General features: G+C 50.0%; 12 protein-coding genes across 12 annotated transcripts; 8 read left to right on the top strand and 4 right to left on the bottom strand.

Annotated features, from left to right (window-relative positions):
* Nucleotides 1-71: 71 nt before the first annotated feature.
* Bathy04g02140 (predicted protein) lies at nucleotides 72-605 on the top strand (the record flags this gene model as incomplete). Its single annotated transcript, XM_007513744.1, has 1 exon — nucleotides 72-605. One exon carries the CDS (start codon nucleotides 72-74, stop codon nucleotides 603-605), a length of 534 nt encoding a protein of 177 aa, XP_007513806.1.
* Nucleotides 606-693: 88 nt separating this feature from the next.
* Nucleotides 694-2,169, top strand: Bathy04g02130 (GTP-binding protein Era; the record flags this gene model as incomplete). The annotated part of the gene is made up of 1 exon (XM_007513479.1): nucleotides 694-2,169. One exon carries the CDS (start codon nucleotides 694-696, stop codon nucleotides 2,167-2,169), a length of 1,476 nt encoding a protein of 491 aa, XP_007513541.1.
* Nucleotides 2,170-2,299: 130 nt separating this feature from the next.
* Nucleotides 2,300-4,984, bottom strand: Bathy04g02120 (aminopeptidase N; the record flags this gene model as incomplete). The annotated part of the gene is made up of 1 exon (XM_007513750.1): nucleotides 2,300-4,984. The coding sequence occupies one exon, from the start codon at nucleotides 4,982-4,984 to the stop codon at nucleotides 2,300-2,302; it is 2,685 nt and encodes an 894-aa protein (XP_007513812.1).
* A 513-nt stretch (nucleotides 4,985-5,497) lies between these two features.
* On the top strand, nucleotides 5,498-6,283 carry Bathy04g02110 (predicted protein; the record flags this gene model as incomplete). Its single annotated transcript, XM_007513661.1, has 1 exon — nucleotides 5,498-6,283. One exon carries the CDS (start codon nucleotides 5,498-5,500, stop codon nucleotides 6,281-6,283), a length of 786 nt encoding a protein of 261 aa, XP_007513723.1.
* Nucleotides 6,284-6,350: 67 nt separating this feature from the next.
* Bathy04g02100 (predicted protein) lies at nucleotides 6,351-7,553 on the bottom strand (the record flags this gene model as incomplete). Its single annotated transcript, XM_007513331.1, has 1 exon — nucleotides 6,351-7,553. One exon carries the CDS (start codon nucleotides 7,551-7,553, stop codon nucleotides 6,351-6,353), a length of 1,203 nt encoding a protein of 400 aa, XP_007513393.1.
* Nucleotides 7,554-7,689: 136 nt separating this feature from the next.
* Nucleotides 7,690-8,406, top strand: Bathy04g02090 (FKBP-type peptidyl-prolyl cis-trans isomerase; the record flags this gene model as incomplete). Its single annotated transcript, XM_007513754.1, has 1 exon — nucleotides 7,690-8,406. The coding sequence occupies one exon, from the start codon at nucleotides 7,690-7,692 to the stop codon at nucleotides 8,404-8,406; it is 717 nt and encodes a 238-aa protein (XP_007513816.1).
* Nucleotides 8,407-8,797: 391 nt separating this feature from the next.
* Bathy04g02080 (unknown protein) lies at nucleotides 8,798-8,953 on the top strand (the record flags this gene model as incomplete). Its single annotated transcript, XM_007513523.1, has 1 exon — nucleotides 8,798-8,953. The coding sequence occupies one exon, from the start codon at nucleotides 8,798-8,800 to the stop codon at nucleotides 8,951-8,953; it is 156 nt and encodes a 51-aa protein (XP_007513585.1).
* Nucleotides 8,954-9,386: 433 nt separating this feature from the next.
* On the top strand, nucleotides 9,387-14,000 carry Bathy04g02070 (unknown protein; the record flags this gene model as incomplete). Its single annotated transcript, XM_007513746.1, has 1 exon — nucleotides 9,387-14,000. The coding sequence occupies one exon, from the start codon at nucleotides 9,387-9,389 to the stop codon at nucleotides 13,998-14,000; it is 4,614 nt and encodes a 1,537-aa protein (XP_007513808.1).
* Nucleotides 14,001-14,168: 168 nt separating this feature from the next.
* On the top strand, nucleotides 14,169-15,485 carry Bathy04g02060 (predicted protein; the record flags this gene model as incomplete). The annotated part of the gene is made up of 1 exon (XM_007513506.1): nucleotides 14,169-15,485. One exon carries the CDS (start codon nucleotides 14,169-14,171, stop codon nucleotides 15,483-15,485), a length of 1,317 nt encoding a protein of 438 aa, XP_007513568.1.
* Nucleotides 15,486-15,539: 54 nt separating this feature from the next.
* On the bottom strand, nucleotides 15,540-16,175 carry Bathy04g02050 (predicted protein; the record flags this gene model as incomplete). Its single annotated transcript, XM_007513616.1, has 1 exon — nucleotides 15,540-16,175. One exon carries the CDS (start codon nucleotides 16,173-16,175, stop codon nucleotides 15,540-15,542), a length of 636 nt encoding a protein of 211 aa, XP_007513678.1.
* A 149-nt stretch (nucleotides 16,176-16,324) lies between these two features.
* On the bottom strand, nucleotides 16,325-16,729 carry Bathy04g02040 (the record flags this gene model as incomplete). The annotated part of the gene is made up of 1 exon (XM_007513807.1): nucleotides 16,325-16,729. One exon carries the CDS (start codon nucleotides 16,727-16,729, stop codon nucleotides 16,325-16,327), a length of 405 nt encoding a protein of 134 aa, XP_007513869.1.
* Nucleotides 16,730-17,447: 718 nt separating this feature from the next.
* Nucleotides 17,448-20,786, top strand: Bathy04g02030 (predicted protein; the record flags this gene model as incomplete). Its single annotated transcript, XM_007513727.1, has 1 exon — nucleotides 17,448-20,786. The coding sequence occupies one exon, from the start codon at nucleotides 17,448-17,450 to the stop codon at nucleotides 20,784-20,786; it is 3,339 nt and encodes a 1,112-aa protein (XP_007513789.1).
* Nucleotides 20,787-20,837: the final 51 nt, after the last annotated feature.

Here is a 20,837-nt window from a genome sequence, read left to right as displayed (position 1 = left end):
GAGAAAGGTCGCGAAAAATTGTAACACATCATCTCAATTACGAAATAGAAATATACTTCAGAATAAACGACATGTTGCGCGCGTACTCGAGAAAACTCACAAAACGCATCGCACGCATCTCTCCCTCATCGTTAGAAATAGCCCCAGAGATACTTTCAAAACGACGTTCGCCACCGGAGTATGACTTTCATCGTTCGAAGATCGAGTTCGTCCTCCGCGCGTCCTACGGCAACAACACTGCTGCTGCTTTCAAAAAGAAGAAGAAAAAACCAACCAACAAACGAGCATCTGCGATGATAAAAGCAGTCGTCCCAACGCGAAACGACGATTCAGACGACGATTGGAAAGAAGTCCTCGACGATGCGAGTGGTCAGACGTACTTCTGGAACACGCGAACGAACGAGACGACCGCGCTGGGGGATCCCAAACCGTTACAACGCCAACAACGAAATGCGCTTCAACATCATCATCATCGAGAAGATGACATTTTTTCATCCTCGTCTCCTCCAAACGTGATGTTCGTGAACATGGGCACGATATTTCTTTTCGGCATCGGCGGTTCGATCGGGGTCACGTTCATCGCCGCTTTGTTAGGGTTCCGGTGATGTTGAGTTGATGATGATGATGAGAGGACTGTTTTTTTTCCAATTCGACGGCCCAAAGAACTCCACACAGAAAATTCTCTCGTCCGAGATGGCAACAACGCTGACGGCTTTGCTGCTCAGGAGAGGAAAGAAGACCATCATAAAAAGCGAGTTTCGATGTTGTCTCTCTCGGTCGTTCGCCTCTTCTTCTTCCAATACGAATGCTCGACATCTGTATCAGAAGAAAGAGCGACGGTATGCGAATAACAACAACAACAACAACAAAGATTTCCCGAGGGTACAGTTTACCCCTCGACCATCAAAGTCTTCTTTAACGGAGGAAAGAGAGAGAGAACTTCTCCTGGAAGAAGAGAGGAAGAAAAAAGATCGACGAACGAGAGAGGAGATCATCAGGGACGACGTGCAACGGACGACGAAACGAGCGCACGCGGCGGTGAGAGCGGCGAATTGGAATCGAGTTTTAGGAGGAGGAGGAGAAGCAAAAGAAGAGGAAAAAGAACGAGGAGGAGAAATAGGAGGAGCGGAGGAATCGGTGCCGATCGAACGGCAAAAATCGATACGGGTGGGCATTTTAGGCGTCCCGAACGCCGGGAAGTCGGAGTTGGTGAACGCGTTAGTCGGGGCGAAAGTTTCCGCGGTGTCTCGAAAGACGAACACGACGAGGATGGAAACGATCGGGACGACGACGAGAGATGACACGCAGGTGGTGTTTCTCGATTTACCCGGGATTGTTGGGCCGGAACATTACAGAAACAGAGCGCACGAGAGTAAAGTGACTTCAGGGTGGGCGGCGGCGAGCACTTGCGATGCGATTCTGTTCGTCGTGGACGCGAACAGGCAGGCGAAGAAAGCGGATTGGCGAGTGAGAGAGACGATCGACGCCATGACGGAGCAGATGAGAAAGCTACGGTACGAGGAGTTTCTTTTCCCGGAGGAAGACGAAGATGAAGAAAAAGACGAGGAGAATGAAAAGGACGATGTCGTGACGAACAAAGCAGCCCCGCCGCCGGGAATATTAGTCCTGAACAAAGTCGATTTGATGGATCGAAGCAAGCGCTCGGAACAACTCCCCGAGCTCATCCAATCGCTCGCGACCGACCCGAAGAAGACCTTCTCTAAAGCCTTCCCAGTCTCCGCGCTACACTCCGTAGGTACCGAGACTTTATTCAACCACCTCATCTCTCTCGCCAAACCTCGACCTTGGGACTACTCCCCTTCCGAATCTACCGCAATGAACGATCGAAGTCGAGCGATTGAAGTCGTTCGAGAATCCGTCTACGACCAAGTGCACAAAGAAATTTGCTACGGCATCGAAATCGTCCATAAATCCTGGGAAGACTTTCGAGACGGTTCCGTTCGAATCGAACACGATTTATTTGTAAAATCTGGAGGAAATCGTAAAATAGTCGTCGGCAAAGATGGACGAACGATTGGTCAAATCGGCGTCAAAGCGAGACACGTTTTGGAGGCGCTTTTAGGGAGGCGCGTACACTTGCTTCTGAACGTCAGAGTGAAAAGAACGAACGCGAGATATTCGCAACAGTTTTTGTCCGCATTGTATTAATAATAAACGCGTCGATGTTTTAGATTTCGCGTCGTACGTAGTAGTTGTAGTTGAAGTACATGTAGCAGTAGTATATTATGTAGTTTGTTCCTGTGCGTGTGTGTAGTTTGTTTGACTTAAAAAAAAAAGTTTAATCGAGCGACTTCTTCACGATCTCGTAAACGTTTTCGCTCAAATTCTCCGTGGCGATGATTCTTTCCAACTGTTTCTTCATGAGCGCTTGTCTGCTCGGGTCGTATTTTCTCCATCGCGTGAACCCACCAGCCATTCTCGCCGCGACTTGTTGGTTGATATCGTTTAATTGCAAAATAACATCCGCCAAGAATTCGTAGCCTTGACCGTCTTTTTGGTGAAACGTCGTCGGGTTGGACATGAAGCCGCCGATCAACGAGTACACTTTGTTCGGGTTCTTGATGTCAAACGCCGGGTGCGTCAACAACGCTTTGACGTTCCCCAAGTTGTTCGGGACGCCCGATGCGGCTTGTAAACTCAACCATTTGCACATGACCAAGGGGTCGTGTTGCCACTCTTGGTAAAAAGCATCAAAGGCTGTTTCTCTCTCGGCGCAGACTTTGTCGGAAAGCGCCGATAGGGTGGCGATTTTGTCCGTCATGTTGTCCGCGTTTTGATATCGCTCCAACGCGTCTTTAGCGACTTCAGGCGCGTCCACGTAGGACAAGTATCCCAAGCACGTGTTCTTGAGAGAACGCATGGCTCGGTCCGCCGGTTCGTTTTTGTACGCCGGCGCCGAGTTCGCCTTCGCCGTTTCTTCCAACAGCGGCCTCAAATCCGCCGCTAACGATTTCATGACAAACTTCCTGGCTGCTTTGACCACGTCCGGATCCACCGTCCCTGGTTCGAGCATTTCGACCAATTCGGATTCGCTCGGCACCATCATCGCTCTCGCGATGAACGCCTTATCCGCGTCCGCCGCTTTTGCGCCTTCGATGGTTTTTCTCAACGCGTCCGTAATTTTCGTGTTCATTTCCAGCGCCTTCCCGTTCGTCTCGTCCGCGATTAACTTCACCAACAGAGATCGAAACAACGTTTGACCAGCTTCCCACCTGTTGAACGGATCGGAATCGTTCGCCATCAAAAACAATAAGTCGCCTTCCTCTAAATCCGTCGTCATTTTAATCGGCGCGGAAAAGTTTCTCAAGATGGACGGCACGACGTCTTGTTCGACGTTTTCAAACGTAAACGTTTGTTCTTTTTGGTCGAATCGTAGAACCGCCGTCGTCGTGCCTTTTTCTTGCGCGACGCCGTTCACGGAGGCAATTTCGATGTCTTTCCCGGTAGATTTGTCCAATAAACCAACTCTGATGGGCATCAACACCGCCTTCTTTTGAGAGGCGTCTTGTCCCGGCGTCGCCGGCACCGTCTGCGTCGCTTTCAAAGTAAACGTCTTCGTCGACGCGTCGTAGGACGTTTTCACGTCCACGATTGGCGTTCCGGCTTGTTGATACCACGGCTTGAACGCGCTCAAATCGGTATTGTTCGCATCGGCCATGGCGCTGAAGAAATCTTCCGTCGTCACCGCGCACCCGTCGTGTCGTTCAAAGTACAAGTCCATACCTTTTCTGAACCCGTCTTTGCCCAACAACGATTCGTACATTCTCACAACTTCCGCGCCTTTTTCGTAAACAGTCACGGTGTAAAAGTTATCCATCTTGATGTACTCTTCCGGTCGAATCGGGTGCGCCATGGGCCCGGAATCTTGCGGGAACTGCGCGGCTCGCAACTTTGAAACGTCCCCGATTCTCTTCACGCCTCTCGAGTTCATGTCCGAACTAAACTCTTGGTCTCTGTATACCGTCAAACCTTCTTTCAAAGACAATTGAAACCAATCTCTGCACGTGACTCTGTTTCCCGTCCAGTTATGGAAATATTCATGTCCGACGACGCCTTCGATCGCGGCGTAATCTGCATCCGTGGCTGTTTTCGGCGTCGCGAAAACCAATCTCGAGTTGAACACGTTCAAACTTTTGTTCTCCATCGCACCCATGTTGAAATCATCCACGGCGACGATGTTGAACAACTCCAAATCGTATTCTAACCCAAACGTATCTTCGTCCCACTTCATGCTCTTAATCAACGACACCATCGCGTGATCGGCTTTGTCGATGTTATGCGGCTCGGTGTAAATCCTCAAATCCACCTTCTTGCCGCTCATGGTTGTGAACGAATCTTCAATCTTGGCCAAGTTCCCGGCAACTAACGCGAACAAATAACTCGGTTTCCTCCACGGATCTTCCCAGACGGCGAAATGTCTTCCACCGTCCGCGTCTCCGCTGTCGATCAAGTTCCCGTTACTCAACAGCACCGGGTACTTATCCTTCGCCGCTTCCATTCTCGTCGTAAACTTACTCATCACGTCCGGTCTGTCTTGGTAAAACGTAATTCGACGAAACCCTTCCGCTTCGCACTGCGTGCAATAATTCCCGCTCGATTTATACAAACCCTCCAAAGCGGTGTTCTCTTGCGGCTTAATCGTCGTCACAATCTTGAGCGTAAAATCTTCCTCCGGCAACCCGCTCACGAACAAACCGGCGTTCGTTCGCGTCAACCGCTCGTCCGCAACTTGCGTCCCGTTCACGAGAACCGCGTCCAATTGCATGCTCTTATCGCCGTGTAAAAATAAAGTCTCCTTTTTACGTTGGACGCGAACATCGATCGAAGATGAAACCGTCGTGTGTTCTTCGTTCAGTTGAAAAGACAAGTTCACGTGCTCGAACTCGTACGCCGGCGTTTGGTAATCTTTCAAGTAAATCGTTTTCGGCTTTTCCTTGGTGACTTCGTCCGCGATGGCGTTCATCGCGACGGAACTTCGCGCTCTTCTTCCTCCTTTCCTCGAAATTACAGCTTCAGGGGACTTTTGCTTCGACGCGAGAGAAGTGCTCCTCGACGCCGAGGACGACGTGGACGAAATCTCGACGATGCGTTTCACCGATGACGACGACGACGACGACGCGCTTTGAGAAAAACTTCGACGCAACAAGAACCGCGAAGTTTGCTGGCGAAAAGCGGACGCAGTGGTGCGCATAAATATCACGCGACGAAACAACAAAAAGGAGATTGTTGTTTTGAAGAGAGTTTAGAGAGGATATATACAGAATACACGTGTATATATAAAGCGCGAGGTATGGCGCTTTCGCGAGTGGATTAGTCTTTTCTCCACGGAGAAGTTTAGGGTTTATTTGAAACCCTAAAATAGCATGGTTCTTTTTGTTTCAGGGGAAGAATTTTCACTTGACACATATGTAGTACTACCCCTACTACTATTACTAAACGAATTTCTAATACTGCATATAATACGAAGGATACAACAATGGCTAAAAGTACTGCGAGTGCTGCTGTGAAGTATTATCTACTCTTTTATAATCTCACTTTAGCTATTCTTTGGCTCCAAGTGCTCGTGGAAACGATTAAAACTCGACATTTTGCAAACGTGTACGAGAAAACGTCCCCAATCTTAATGATAGCACAAACGGCGGCGGTGATGGAAATCGCGCACGCGTTTTTCGGCCTCGTGAAATCACCGGTTCTGTTGACGTTTTTTCAGGTGTTTTCGAGAATTTGGACGTTTTGGGCGGTGCTCGTGATGACGCCGGAAACGAGGAAAGCGAATCTGGATTTCGCAGCTGTGATTGGGAAAGTGGTGAAGGGTGGGAAGTGGCCTCTGAATTCGTCGTCGTCGTTCCTCTCGCATGTTTTGAAGATGGGCGTGAACGTGAAAACTTTATGCATCGCCTGGGGTATCACCGAGGTTGTTCGATACTCGTTTTATTTCTTCAAACTTCTATCGCCGAAAAGTGGACCTCCGAAAGTTTTGGTGTGGTTGCGGTATTCGCTGTTTTTGGTCTTGTACCCGCTCGGCGTGGCGAGTGAGAATGCGTTGGCCTACGCGAGCATAGGGCCGTTGGGGAAATCGAAGAAGTTGGACGTGTTGCAAATGCCGAACGCGATGAATGTCAGTTTGCACGGACCGACGTTGATGAAGGTGTTTATGAGTTGTTACATGTGGGGTTGGCCGTTGTTGTTTTCGTACATGTTGAAGCAAAGAGGGAAGGTGTTAGGCGGCGCTGCTTCTCTGAGGAAGAGAAAGACGCGTTAAAATGTTTTTATAAAGAATATTACACGCACTACTATTATACTACTATTATTACTGCTACTGCTATTATTTACATGAACAACGGCGTTCTCTCGTCGAAATCATCGAACAAGACTTTGGCGAAGAATCGTTTCGTCTTTCCCAACGTCCACACTAAAACAAAGTGCACGAAAAAGACTCCAAAAATGATCGCGTTGACGTTAAAACACGCCTGCCATCGCATGACGTTGATCGCCTCCGTCGGCCATTGCATTCCAAAGTACCCGTGCATGACATCCACGACTAACACGTACAAACAACACGCGAAAATTGGCGCGCCTAAATAACACTTTGGAAACGTCAACCGGCCTAAACACGCCTCGCCGAATAACAAAATCAAGTTAATTCCGTACGCGAAATAATACCGCTCGTTTAAATAACACTCCCTCGCTTTCGGATCGAGCAAAGTCTCCAGCTTTCCTTGTTCGTCGTCTGCCGCACACCTGGGTAAAAAAATCATCCTCGCCCACTCGTACGCGTCCAACGCCAACGCCAACGTAAACGCCGTGGAATACAACGTCACCACCCAATGTCCGAGTCTATTCGTCTTCCCAGAATGCCCCACGAATTTCACCGAATCTTCTCTCGCGTAATACCCAAACACGCCTTTAAAACTCGCCACCGTCGCGACCCCGAAAAACGCCGCCAGCACTAACACCGTCCACTCGTAATACTCCGCGTACGCTTCCAACTCGTTCGGCGCTCGCCCGAGACACGCCAGAAACCAAGCAACATTTTCATAGTAACAATACATCAAACACAACACGAAACACATCAATCTGTATACAAGTAACACCACACCGCCAATTCTCTTCCCACAAATCATCCCGCTCGTCCACGTCATCTCTCGCGTCAACCCTCCGCAGTGCGCTAAACTCCCCGCTTGTCTGTGCAAGTGCATGTTATCTCCGGCGTAGCCGAACCACGTGATTGTCGCGCACACCGTAAACGTGGCAAAGACGAATCGTAAAGGATTGTTCGTCCAATCTAAAGCTGAGTCGATGTGTTCGAGCGTTTCGGAGAGTTTGGACGTGGACGCGTCGAACGCTTCCGTAAAGGAATCCAATTCGAATCCATCCGCTTCGTCTCCAAATCCGCGTCCTCCTCTTGGGATGATTTTGTCGACGAAAGAAGACGACGAAGAGTCCTCGTTTTCGGGGACAAAGTATTTCGGGGTACGCAGCAAAGAAAAAGCATTCGTTTCATCGTCGTTCAGCGATTGGGAGGAGGACATCGCTCTCTCGTATCGCTTCTGTTCTTCTCAGTGCAAACCTCTTCTCTTTGGTTTATAATGTCGACATTTCCCAAACTTTTGTGTACCATTTTACGCGAGAGAAACATACACACATACGCGCGACGAGGAATACGCGATGACCTACTCCTTTTGCACGCAGACGAGAACGACGTCTTCTGCTTTTTCCGCCTCTAAAGCTTTAACTTCTTCTTTGTCTTCTTCTTCTTCTTCGATGAAGAAACGTGCGATGATGATGCCGGGAAAAACAACAACCACATCACCGTTGCAGCGTCGGACGCTTAAGAACGGGACGGCGGCGAGGATGCGCGATGAGAACGATGACGATGATGTTAAGAGGAATGCTACGAATACGAATACGTTTAGGCGCGCGTTCGTGACTGGTGCGGCTTCAATTTTTACCGCCTCGGCGGCGTTCTTTCAAACAAGTTCGAGTGCTTTTGCCAAGTTACCGGAGTTTCAGTACGAAGACTCGGAACTCCGCACGGCGGCGAGCGGGATGCAATACGCGGACGTGGTCGTCGGCACGGGGGCCTCCCCGCAGAAAGGGCAAACGATTCAAGCGCATTACACGGGTCGTTTGACGAACGGGAGGACCTTTGATAGTTCGTACGAAAGAGGGAGTCCGTTAAAGTTTAAAGTCGGCGTTCGGCAAGTGATTCAAGGCTGGGACGACGGCATACTCGGCGCCGAAGGCATCGAAGGCATGAAAGTAGGAGGGAAACGAGTTTTAATCATACCACCGGAGTTAGGGTACGGGGCGAGAGGCGCCGGTGGGGTCATCCCAGGGAACGCGACGTTGAAGTTTGACGTCGAGTTAGTCGCCGTGCTGTGACTACCCGCCGACGCTTCCTCCTCCTCCTCCTCTTCCTCGTCGTCGTGGGAGAGAGAAGACGCAGTCATAGACGTGTAATAACCAACAGTATTCAACAGTACCACGAGTAATAACAACGACACCTTTTCTTCTCATCATCATCGCAATGTTTTACGTGTGTTTACGTGCGTTTTTCTCGCGTCTTTCTTCGAATGTTCGAGATGGTATATCTCTCGCGTTCTCGCTCCTTCTTCTCGAACAACACGACGCGTGACGTCAGATTTTATCCACATCATCACGCGTAAACATCTTCGCACATCACAACTCCAACAGCACACATACCATGCCTATTTTCTGATCCATTAAAACAGCCGCGGACGGTATCGCCTACGCCGTCGGCGCGACTGATTCCATGCAAGGTACCGGCGTATGGTCCGGTATTAAGATGTCGAGAGACGTGAATGGAAACGTGCCGAAATCCCAAGCCCAGATGAAGCAATCGGGAAAGTCCGCGCGGTTTCCGAACACCAACAAAGGAGGAGGACAACAAGCGCCGAAAAAGAAGTAAAAAGAGAGAGAGAGAGATACACTACGGCGCGATATATGAACGGCTTTTTTGTCGTCTGAACGTGTGATGGTGTCGTGCAAAACAGTGAAAACCAACGGAACAAGTCCTCAGGCTGCCTTTGGTCGGATATCGCACGCGCACCACCCGCGAAGACGGACGGACAAAGAAGAGATATTTGTAATACTACGCACCTCCGTGCGATTTGAAACGCAAAGCACACACACTACCACCAGCGCTTTCGCTTTTGCAGAGAGGTCTTCTTTCTTTCTTCTGCAACGACGCGTGCGCGCAACGAGGAAGGACTACTGCGTCGCGTCGCTAACGCCGCTTCTCTGGTTCTCTGAGGCAAAAGTGTTTCGTTCAATTAAATTCCTCATTCTTTTTCTCGTAAAATTCAAAATTGTGCGGCACAAAAACACGCGCAACACCACCAATGCGGCGCACCGATTCTTCCTCCTCTCGTCCTCCCGATCGGATATTTCTCCTCGTAGACGTTTCCTCTAAAGCGAGGGTGTCGGTTTCGGTCGCGAAGTTGTTCGTCAAGCGTTTCTTGGCGCCGAGATGTGATGTTTTTAGCGTCGATGATGATTCCGATGGGAACGAGGTAAACGACGAGAGAGGACGACGAGTAAGACGACGAATGAAGACAAAGAAGACAAAGAAGGAGAGGATGCTGTCGACGACGTGCACCGAAACCAAGTTTTGCGCGAGATTTTACGACGCGTCGAAAACGCCCTCGCAGATGGATGGATTCGTGAGACGAGCGATTGTGCAACTGCAAAGAGAAGACGAAGAAGACAAAGAAGAGGAGGAAGAAACGAATACTACTACTACTACGACGACGACGACGACGACCACCACGAACAGTTCTCTTCTCGGTGGCGCAGGGCAGGGTCACAAAACACGAGGAGGATTTAGCGGGTTTCGTGAGAAAAAGAAGACAAAGAAGAAGATGATGATATCCGAGTCGTCGGCGGCGATTGGCCGCTTCCGTTCGATCACGGCGGAGAGCGCGGGACGGTTTTTACGTGTGTACGAAAAGTTGACGGAGATTCTGGAGTATGAAAACGACCACCAAGAAGGAAAGATGATGTTGAGTGATTGCGTGGAAAATACTAGGAGGAGCGGTGAATTGAAAAGGCAGAAGAAGCGAGAGCGATTCGGGAACTTGGCGAAGCACGTGTTGCAAGCGCTGGCGGATATGGAGAAACCGGATGAAGAAGAAGAGGAAAACGAGGAGGGAGAGGATGATGATGTCGAGGACGACGGCGAGGACGATGAAGTTGATGCTTTTATGACGAACGCACTCTCGGATGATTACGATGAAAGTGATGTAGAAACGAGCGATTCGGATGATACTGAAGAAAGAGACGGCGCCATCGCCGGTATCACAGAGAGTGACGAGGATGAAGACGACGACGACGACGACGACTTGGACGAGGATGAAGCGAGGAAGAAGAAATACTCAATGCTCGTCGTTTTGGCAAACATGGATGGTGATGACGACGATAATGCGGATATTAATGTACAATCAGAGAAACATAAAGAACATAGAATTGATCAGGGAGTCTTTGCCGGCTTCCGCGGCGTTGAGACACAATTGAAGCGCGAGAATATCCGAGCGCACTGTCTGCGACTCGCGACGAACTATTCTGTTTCGAACGATGGTGATAACGACGATGTGCGAGAATACTTCGCGTTGTTTCGCGAACGATTTGGCGGTTGTGCGGCTCGCGCAGACGCGGTAACGTCAGCAATTACCAGCGTTCCATCGTGTTGGCTTTTGAATGATTTCTTACCGAGCGATACCATCGCGAACAAGAGCGATCCTTCGCCGTCGATGACAAAAAGGGAGACGAAGACGATGAGAACGGCTGAAATTTTCGTTCAATGCGGCGACGGTCGCGAAGTTTCTCTGAGTATGGCTTCATCTTCTTTCCAGAATTCTAACACCGGTGTGAAACAAATAATCATCAAAGCGTGTCTCGATCGTAACGCAGTATGTTTATCGAGTTTAGATTACGCGAAAACGACGATATTACACGTGAACGATGGAAACGGTGAAGGATTGCTCCTCGCGTTGGGCGTAAAGAACGCGTACGCCGCGTGTGAACTTATCGCAGATTCCAACGAAGAGTATGGCGATGTCGAGCAGGACGGAGAGCAAAGAATAGTAGCGGTTTTGAAACCGTTGACACGAACGTCGTTCAGTTTAACGCCTGCTCTCGCGGACGAGAGTGAAATCTTTCGAGAAATAACGGCAAGCGAAGAGGGCGAGCGAAACGCTCGAGAACAACAACATCAACAGTATCGTTACAGCTCAGAACATTTGAGGGATGCATTTTCTCTGCTCAGCGGAGGTATATTTAAGACGAAAAGGCTTCGAGCGTGCGAAGACGTTTCCAGACTTTTTCAACTGACCATTGGCGGATCAAAAAGAATATCGCCAACAACGCACACGGCGACAACGACGACAACGACAACGACAACGACAACGAGTTTGACCAAGTACTGCGAAGAAGACGAACCATCCTTGAACATCCCATCGTCACAACGCACGACTTCGACCACATTCGAAGAGGCGAAGGAACATTTCGACGACGTCGTGATGGAGGAAGGTGACTACGATTCGAAAGGAAAAGATGAGACGGCCAATTATGGGAGAGAAGAAGATACGACAGGGGAGTACTATTCTAGCGCGTTTGCAGCTTTGACGACGCGAATCACGCCAAGAGACGCATCTGCTTCGGTGCCAATCGTCGAGCGTCTCGAAAAATGGTACGGCGTTGAAATGGATGGTAAAAAACGCTCTTTTACTTCTTCGGGGACGGCTGCGACAGCGACGGCGACAGCGGGTATGCGACTGCGTGCATCCATTTCCCGTTCTGCGAAAAAGATCAGGGGAGTTCCACCATTAAATGATGCGACATCTTCGCTCCTTCACGCGCTTGACGCGCGCTTCGAGAACGAGTTTATATCGACAACGAAGAGAAGTTCGGATGCTGGATTTGACGGTATGGTTGACTACGAGGACCCTCGTTCGCCGGGAAAGTTTACGCGCGTGCGCGATCAATCCAACGCGTTCGATTTACCGAAAAGCCCGCCGCTGTCAGCGATGAAACGGAAAAAAAGAACTGTTGGTACTCCAAACGGTGGTCGCGGCCTTCTCTCGCCTGCAAGGCAAGGTAGAAAGAAACGGCAGCAAACTGCCGCGGTGAACTTTGAAGACGAAGACGACGTGGTGTTTTCGCCGAAGAAAACGTTCAAAAGTCCACGACGAAAAGTTGCAAAGAGCACGAACACCACGCCGGTAGAGAAAAAGAAAGATACGAAGATTGAACTTTGGACGGTCGGTCCGGAGCCGGATTGTTTTACCGCCGCAAAAGGGACGTACGACCAGTTTATCGAAACCAAATGCGCGAAACCGAACGACGAACGAGATCCAGATTTAGGAGCGTTTTCGAGAAATATCGTCAAAAGACTCGCGGTTTCGCTTGCAAAACGCCGATGTGTCGTAGACCAGGCGAGCAATAGCAAAGCATGGGGTGAAATTTTAAGAGAAACCAAGGAAACTTTGTGCTTGGATCGAAAGGAGTTGAAATCGAAATTCTCCGCCGGATCTATGAAGCTGCAAGAAAACAAAGGATTGAAGAGACGAGAATATCTCATTCAAATTCATTTAAAACTGACTTTGCATGCGATGCGTTCGATTAAAGGCGACGAGATACCGTTCATTGCGAATATGAAACCGGTGACCAACAGCGCATCTGGAGCGAAAAAGACCTCTCGGAAGCAGCAAGAAATCCAAGAAGATTCTGCTTCCGCCAAAGAGACGGCGAAAGCGGTCACAAAGCTCGTCAAGGAAATATTCTTCCTTCTTGGACTCGAGGAAGGCACAAAAACACTTCTTGAATCCGACGTGGAACCGTATTACGGCAAGTTCTGCCCAGAATGCATCGGGATGATAGCGCACGATCTCAACGTTTCGACAAAATTGACTTCTCGATACCAACTCGTCGTCGGAAAGAATAATCTCAACGTTAACGAAGATAAAAGCGCCGCTGCGAAAAAGAGCAGTCTCGTTCCGTTTTCTCCACCACCGGTGGCAAAAAATAAGAAAACTCTGACGCAACATCAACAGACGGTCGGTCTCCGTCGTTCGCCGAGAAAGTTGGGTGGTGGTGGTGGTCAAACGAATTTGAACAGCAGCACCGCTTTAGCGCTTTCGCATCATCACCAAAAGGCGCAACCGTCGACCTCATCCGCTTCCTCGGCGTTTCAACAACAAGCTCGAAAGAAAGTTCTCAACTCGGTTCGCTCGAATCAAACGCGCGTCATAGAGCATAAACCGCTCTCGCCGAGAACGAAAGCTGCCCAACAGAAGAGAGAGCGTCAAAACGAGGCGTCTCGTTTGCAAACTAGCAACAGACACGGTGCGAGTAACAGAAATGTATACATGCAACAGAACGCCATGATGGGAGGTTTGAACACCGTTTCTAAGAATAGGTTCGCGAAGAACACGAATGGTACCGTTATCGGCGCCTCTCGAAATGGCGGCATTAAGCCTCGACAGTTGACGCACGCGTTTTCTCAACAGCCTTTACAAACGCCTTTGCCTCCTTCGAAAAATGGCGGCATAGCTCGAGGTGACAGATTTGCCGTGCAGAGCACGCCTTTAACATCGCACTTTGGTGGAGGCATAGACGGTACCCCGAGAAGAGTTCCAGACACGTGCAATACCATCGCCGTCGTCGAAAGCACGCCAATGCAGACGAGCGGAGGAAGAGGAGGAGGAGGAGGAGGAACGGGCGGGTCGCGTCGAACGAACAACAACGAATCGTTCACCATCGAACAAACTCCTCTTCAAAGTAATCGTCGACCAAAGTTCACCCCGGCCTCCGGTAGTGGTCGCCGGAAACGAGAACTCGAAGAGGTCGTCGCCGAAACGCCGCCCGCCAAAACCGCGGCGGCGACGAGAAGCGGACGACTCGTCCAGGCAGCTTTGGACAACAACATTAACACTGTCAGCAATAAGAACAAAAAATAATAGACACAACAGATAGTACGTATAGAAAGAGTTTTAGAATGTTTAGAATATAACAGCGCGCGGGTAAGTGGCGGAGATTTATCATCGTTCGCAATAAAGAGACTTTAGTATTGTTTAGCATTTTTCGTCACTCCGAAACACCCGAAGAACTCGCACTTATTCATAAAGATGCCCCCCGAGGAGGAAAAGATGCAGTTGGCCAAAGCGCAACGAACGAAAAACCTCCTCTTATACCTCTACTGTTTCCTCACCACCTCCCTCGTCGGTGGCACCATCTACGGCTACCCGGCGTTGCGAAGACAACTCATCCATTTAGGCAGCACCATTCCCGAGAAAAAGCTCGGCGCCGCCTACACCGCCGGCGCCTGGTCCGTCCAAGGCGGCAGACTCGTCTTTGGCATTTTACGAGACAGATTCGGGACTCGCTTAATCGCGCAAGTTTCCTTCTCGTGCGTGATTTGCGGCGCGTTCGGCATCGCGTTTCAATCCGTCTCGAACGAGATTGCGTTGGGGGTCAACCTGTTCTTGCTTGGACTCGGGTCGGGCGCGCAGTTGTGCGTGCAACCGGTGGCGCAACTGTTTCCGAAAAATAGCGCGTTGTTCATGTCTGGATTGAGCGGCGCGTTTCAAGTGAGTGGGGTGGTGTACGCGGTATTGGTTGGGATTGCGAAAAAAACGAGCGAGGAAGGGGAGTTGACGGTGGCGTACGGCGGCGTCTTCGCCGGAGCGGTCGGGTTGATGCTCGCGTTGGCGTTTTGGACGTTGCCTAAATCGGCGAGTTTTATTCACGAGAAGGATTTGAAAGCGGCGGAGAGTGCGGAGGATGTGGTAGACCCGATCGATGGGACGTTTACGGTGCATTTAAGTGGGAAAGAGCAAATGTGGACGAAGGAGTACGTCGGATTGGTGTTATGGTTTACGGTCCTCGTGACGCCGTTTCAATATTACGTCGGGAGCATCGGGTGGCATTTAGAAAGATTAGGAGACGACGACGGGACCATGACGAACGCGTTTGCAATGGTGTACGGATTAGCGGCTTTTTTGGCGCCTGTTGGAGGGATGGTGGCGGATACGTTTGGATTAGGGGTGACCATGGCGTTCGCGTCGATTGCAGTCGGTTCAAGTTTTTTCGTGTTAGAGTTGGGAGGCGCGAGCATAGCGTTAGAAGTGCACAGCGTCGGGTTAGTGTTGTACGCGGTTGGTCGATTGATTGTTTTTGCGATGTTTTTTAGTTCCATTGGAAAGATGTTTGGGTATAAGTATTACGGTTTATTAGTCGGGTGGGGGATGTTCGTCAGCGCGGTGTTTTCGACGTTGCAGTATCCTTTGATTGCCATCGCTTTAGACGGAGATTACGCGATTTCGAATTACGCGTGCGGCGTCGGGTGCTTGTCGGCGGTTTCGTATTGCGCGGCGATGTACAGGTGGGAGAAAGAAGGGTCGACCGCGTTCGATCGATTGAAGCACAAGAAAGTTCTCGTTTAAATAATACAAAAGTAATATACATCATCAGCGCTATAGGTATCTCTACCCGTAACCTCACGGGAAATACTCTCTCGTCCGGAACTCCACCGCGCCGAGACTCATCGCTAACTCCCTCGCCAGATTCACGTCCACACCAGGCGCGACCGGCGTCGTCACTTCAACTTTCCTCCCGCTCTGCGCTAAAGCGTCCACGAACGCGCACCAATCAGAAAGCGAGAAAAAATCTGCATCGTCATTGACGTCGTCCCGCAGCGTCAACCGTTTCCACTGTTCCGGTTCTCCACTCGTCAAACTGACCGTGTACGTCTCCAACTTCAAATCCGCCGCGCGTCGTGCCGTCTGGACGTCGTACAGACCGTTCGTCATCACGCGTAAAACAACCCCGTGTCTTTTCTCTCGAATTTTATGGACGATATGTTCGAGCGCATCGAGTCGCGTCAAGGGGTCGCCGATGCCGGCGAAGGTGACGCCGCTGTCGTTTTCCCCCATGCCGACGATTTTCGCGCGCGAATAGTGCGCGTCGATCGCCACGCACACCTCCTCCACGGATGGGTTTCTCTCCAACTTTGGTAACGAGAATTTAAATTGAGGGCCGCGAGTTTCCATCAACGTCTTGACGAGGTTTTTCTGGCACTCGTTCGTGAGAGAGACGTACAGTTTATCCGCGATGGTATACGTCAAACCTTTCATTCGTCTCGAGTTCGTTAGAAGAAAAATGGAGAATGCGAACGCACGCGGACCGTATCGCGGGTGTATTAAGGAGTATGTATGTGTATATATTACGGACAAAAATATGTGCTTTAAAATGTATTCGTGTGTTTAACTGATGATGAGGATGATTAGGTTGGGAGAGGACAGTTGTTGTCGAAGAGGTATTGTACACATTCGGGGTGGTTTTTCTCGAGTGCGAAGAATACGCTCCAACCGTCCCACGGCGCTTTGGCTTCTTCGCGTAAGTATTTGAGTACCTCGAGATGACCGTTTCCGGCAGCTTCTGCACACGCCCACGCATCGATAGGACACTTCTTTGCAACGCAATACTTTACCATTTCCAGGTTGCCTTGGTTTGCGGCCACATGAATCGTCCCTGAATCCCATTCACACTTTTTCTCCTCTCGTATCCACTTGAGGAACTCGAGTTTATTCGTCCAAGCAACTCGAGAGCAGAATTTTGTTTCGCTCCAGTTACTCGGCCACAACGATTTGTTCTCCCACGCTACTTCCAAAGTCGATATCGACGACATCTCTTGGACTTCGAAACTCTTTTCCAAATCCCCCGCGCGAGATGATCTCTTAATCAACTTTCTCGTTTCACTGTTCACCTCGTACAAGAATTTCACATCAGTCGAATTCAACCTCGGAAGAATGTGTTTGAAACAAATATCGTCGTTCTTCACGATCAAATCCCACACATCTCTCTGACCAACCTTCCTCTTCCGCAATCTCGTCAGCATCTCTCTTCTCTCTCAACAGGTTTCTCACGAATAGAAAGTAACAACAACAACAACAACAAGAAGAAGAGATGTGATCAAAAGTGAAATTGAATCTTTTTTTTTCCTCGAGAAACGAAAAGACGTTTCTCTTTCAACCGAAACCCTAAACACTTACGAATTCTCTCTCTCTCTCTCTTCTCTCGACGCCTCAAAACATATACGCACGCGTAGTAGTATTAAACAACACGCACACAAACAATAGCAAATGTCGTCTTCACTCACCGGCGGTGGTGGTGGCGGTAACGGCGGGTTCCTCGGCGGCATGCGAGGTTTGACCAAGTTCGTGGAGAAGATTCGGAACTGCGCGAATCAGGTATAATTCTATTCCGTTTTGGATCTCTCTTTTCTCTTTCTCTTTCTCTTTCTCTTCGTGTGAGAGCGTCTTTGCACGAGCACGAGCACCACTCGAAAGCAAAGAGCTGAGCGTTCTCTTTCTCTCGAGCTTTCTCTCTCTCTCTCTTTACGTGTTATGAACGCTGACACATCTTTACTTCCCTTTCAATTTTGCACTTCTTCTTCACAGGAGGAAGAGAAATCGATCGTGGTGGAAGAACTGGCGAAACTCCGCCGAAAGTTTAAAAAGATGGACCAACTGCACGCGTACGACCGAAAGAAATACATTTTGAAACTCTTATATGTGTTCATGCTCGGGTACGAGTGCGACGTCGGGCACGCGGAGGCGGTGTCGTTGATCAGTCAACCGAAATACGCGGAAAAGCAGGTTGGGTATATGGTCACGTCGGTGATTTTGAACGAGTCGAACGATTTTTTACGGATGGCGATTAACAGCGTGAGGAACGACGTGGTTTCGAAGAACGAGTCGTTTCAGTGTTTAGCGTTGGCGTGCATCGCGAACGTGGGCGGGGCGGAGTTTGCGGAGAGTTTAGCGGGGGACGTGGTGAATATTTTGTTGTCGACGACGATTCGGCCTTTGGTGAGGAAGAAGGCGGCGCTGTGTTTGTTGAGGTTGTTTAGGAAGATGCCGGAGATTTTGAATCCGGAGGAATTTTCGGCGAAGATGGCGTATTTGTTGGAGGAGAAGGATTTGGGGATTTGCTTGGCCGTGGTGACGTTGTTGGATGGGATCGTCTCGGTGGGGGATTATCGCGGGTACGAGAATTGCGTGTCGCCGTTGGTGAGTTTGTTGGAGAGAGTGGTGAAGAATCGAGACGTTTTGCCGGAATATTTGTATTACGGGATCCCCGCGCCGTGGTTACAAGCTAGGATTATGCGCGTGCTGAGGAAGTTTCCGACGCCGGAAGATGCGGAGACGTTGGGCGCGGAGCTGGCGATTTTGAAGAAAATCTTAACCGGCACGGAGAAGGTTGCCAACGTGAACAAAAATAACGCGTTGAATGCGGTTTTGTTTGAAGTGATCGCGTTGACGACGTCCTTGGAGTTTTCTAACGAGCTGTTGGATCAGTGCGCGACGCAACTGGGTGAGTTCGCGAGGAACACGAAGGAGCCGAACGTTAGGTATTTAGGTTTGTCCGCGTTGGTGAGGTTAGCGAGTAGTCCGGACACGCTAGAGGCGGTAAAGCCTTTGAGAGAAACCATCGTTGAAGCGTTACGAAGCGCAGATGTGAGCATTCGAAAGAGATCGTTGGGTTTGTTGTTTGCCATGTGCGACCACACGAACGCGAGGGAAATTGTCGGCGACTTGTTGCAATATGTGGAGGACCGCGACGACGATTACGAGATTCAAGAAGAGTTGGTGTTGAAGTGCATGATTTTAGCCGAACGGTTTAGCGAAAACGATCGTTTGTGGTACGCTTCGGTAGCCATGCAAATGATCGATAAACTCGGGGATGGCGATTACGACGTGATATCGGACGACGTTTGGTTTCGATTGGTCCAAGTCGTCACGAACGATCCGAGTTTACACGCGCCGGCGGCGAAATTGGCGTTGGGGAGATTGCTAGGTGGTGCAAAAGCAGCCGCGGAAAAGAATAAAGAAAATAACGGGATGAATGGATACGACAACGTTCTCGGGGATACCAACGGATCGAGTACTGCTGATGGCGGTGGTGCCGATGTCGTTGACTTTTTCGGCCTAGCGTCTGCGACGCAACGTCAACAACAAGCACCTCAATCGCAAGGCGTGCGAGTGCGCGAAACGCCGCCGCACGATATGTTATTGAAATCTGCCGGTTACATGCTCGGTGAGTTTGGCTACTTGATTACGAACGAGCAGCACTGTTCAGTGAATCGATACGTGCCCATACTCATTTCAGGCTTGCGACAATCGAACGATTGTCGCACGCGACAAATTTTAGCCTCGAGTTTGTGTAAAATATGCTGTCGCAAAGGGTGCGATGCCGCGTCAAAACAGCTCATCATGGATGGTTTTCAATCGTGTATGTCGGATATGGACGAAGAGTTGCAACAGAGATGTTCGGAGTATCTTGGGATCATCAAAAGTGGCGACGCGGCTATGTTCAAAGCGTTGGAGCCGATGCCGGAGTATCCGAAGAGAGATTCTTGGCTCGAGAAGATGGTGCAAACTGCAGACGCTGAAGACGATTCTATCTTCGCATCGGAACGAGCACCGGTTGAATACAAAAGCGTCGAGAAGAGAAGTGGCGCAAACAATAGCAACGTGTTAGATTTAGGAGCGATTGCGGAAGAAGAAGAAGAAGAAGAAGGGGAGGACGAACCGGCGACGACGGGCGGGACGATTGATTTGGACGAATTGTTGGGATTACCATCGTCGAAGCCGAAGAAGGTAAGTAGTGGAGGGGTTGGCGGCAAAACGTCGTTATCGTTACCTCCAACAACTGCGAGTGTTGGTTCCTCCGTCAACGCATCCACTTCAGCAGCTTTAGATGACTTGCTCGGAGGCTTGATGCTCGGCGGAGGAGATGCTTCAAACGCTTCAACAATAACGGCTACTACGAACAACAATAACGATCCGTTTGGACTGAACCTGGGCAATGGTGGTGCAGCTGCTGCTGCGTTACCACCGGCGCAGCAAAAGCATAAATCACCGCCTTTACAACAGCAAGATCTCGCCGCTTTAGTCGGCGGCTTTGACGATCCGTTCGGCATCGCTCCGGCGCAACAACAACAAAGAAAGAGGTTCCTCGAGCCGACGGTGAACGTCGAGGAGTGCGTACGAAAACTTCTCGCGCAAGATTCGGGCGTGTTATACGAAGACGCCGAACTTCAAATTGGCATTAAAAGTAAATGGCAAGGTTCTCGAGGTCGTTTGGCGTTATATCTGGGAAATAAAACCGAGAAGAATGTTCAATTTTCGCTCTCGGTGGACGACGTACCGGAAGTGAAAACACAACTCGCGCCGTTACCGCAAGATATCGGTTCTAAAATGCAAGCACAGTGCCAAATGCAGTGCGCGTGCTACGGGGTTTTTGTCAACACGCCGAAGTTGGTCGTCGCTTTCGATGGTCGAGACATCCCCCCCATCGAGCTTCCGATTCACGCGGCGAAATTTTACTCCGTCGCGCAACAGACGCAACCGCAAGATTTCTTTGCCAAGTGGCACCAGATGTCCGCAATCGCGCAAAAGCAAAAAGTTATCGACGTGAACGCGCAATGCGCCGGTCTTTCGAACGTGTGCAACGTCTTGCAAAACGCCAAGTGGACGATACACGAGAGCTTAGATCCCAATCCCGCCAATGCCGTTTTTGGCGCTCGGTTCTTCAGCGAGCAGAACGGCGAGTTGCCGTTATCGCTCCGTTTAGAATCTGATGCGACGAATAACGTGAGGTTTCGAGTAACCGTTGTGAGTGTCGATGCAAATCTTAGCAACGCGGCCATGCGCCTCGTGCAGCGAACTTTGGTCTATTAGTCTTATATATTAGCGGTTGAAAATTTCTCGAGTAGGAGGAATCTATTTGAC

The sequence above is a fragment of the Bathycoccus prasinos genome (genome assembly GCF_002220235.1).
Source record: "Bathycoccus prasinos genomic : Chromosome_4".
Classification (NCBI taxonomy): Eukaryota; Viridiplantae; Chlorophyta; class Mamiellophyceae; order Mamiellales; family Bathycoccaceae; genus Bathycoccus; species Bathycoccus prasinos.
Note: the sequence above shows the minus strand (reverse complement) of the source record. Positions and strands in the feature narration are given on the sequence as shown.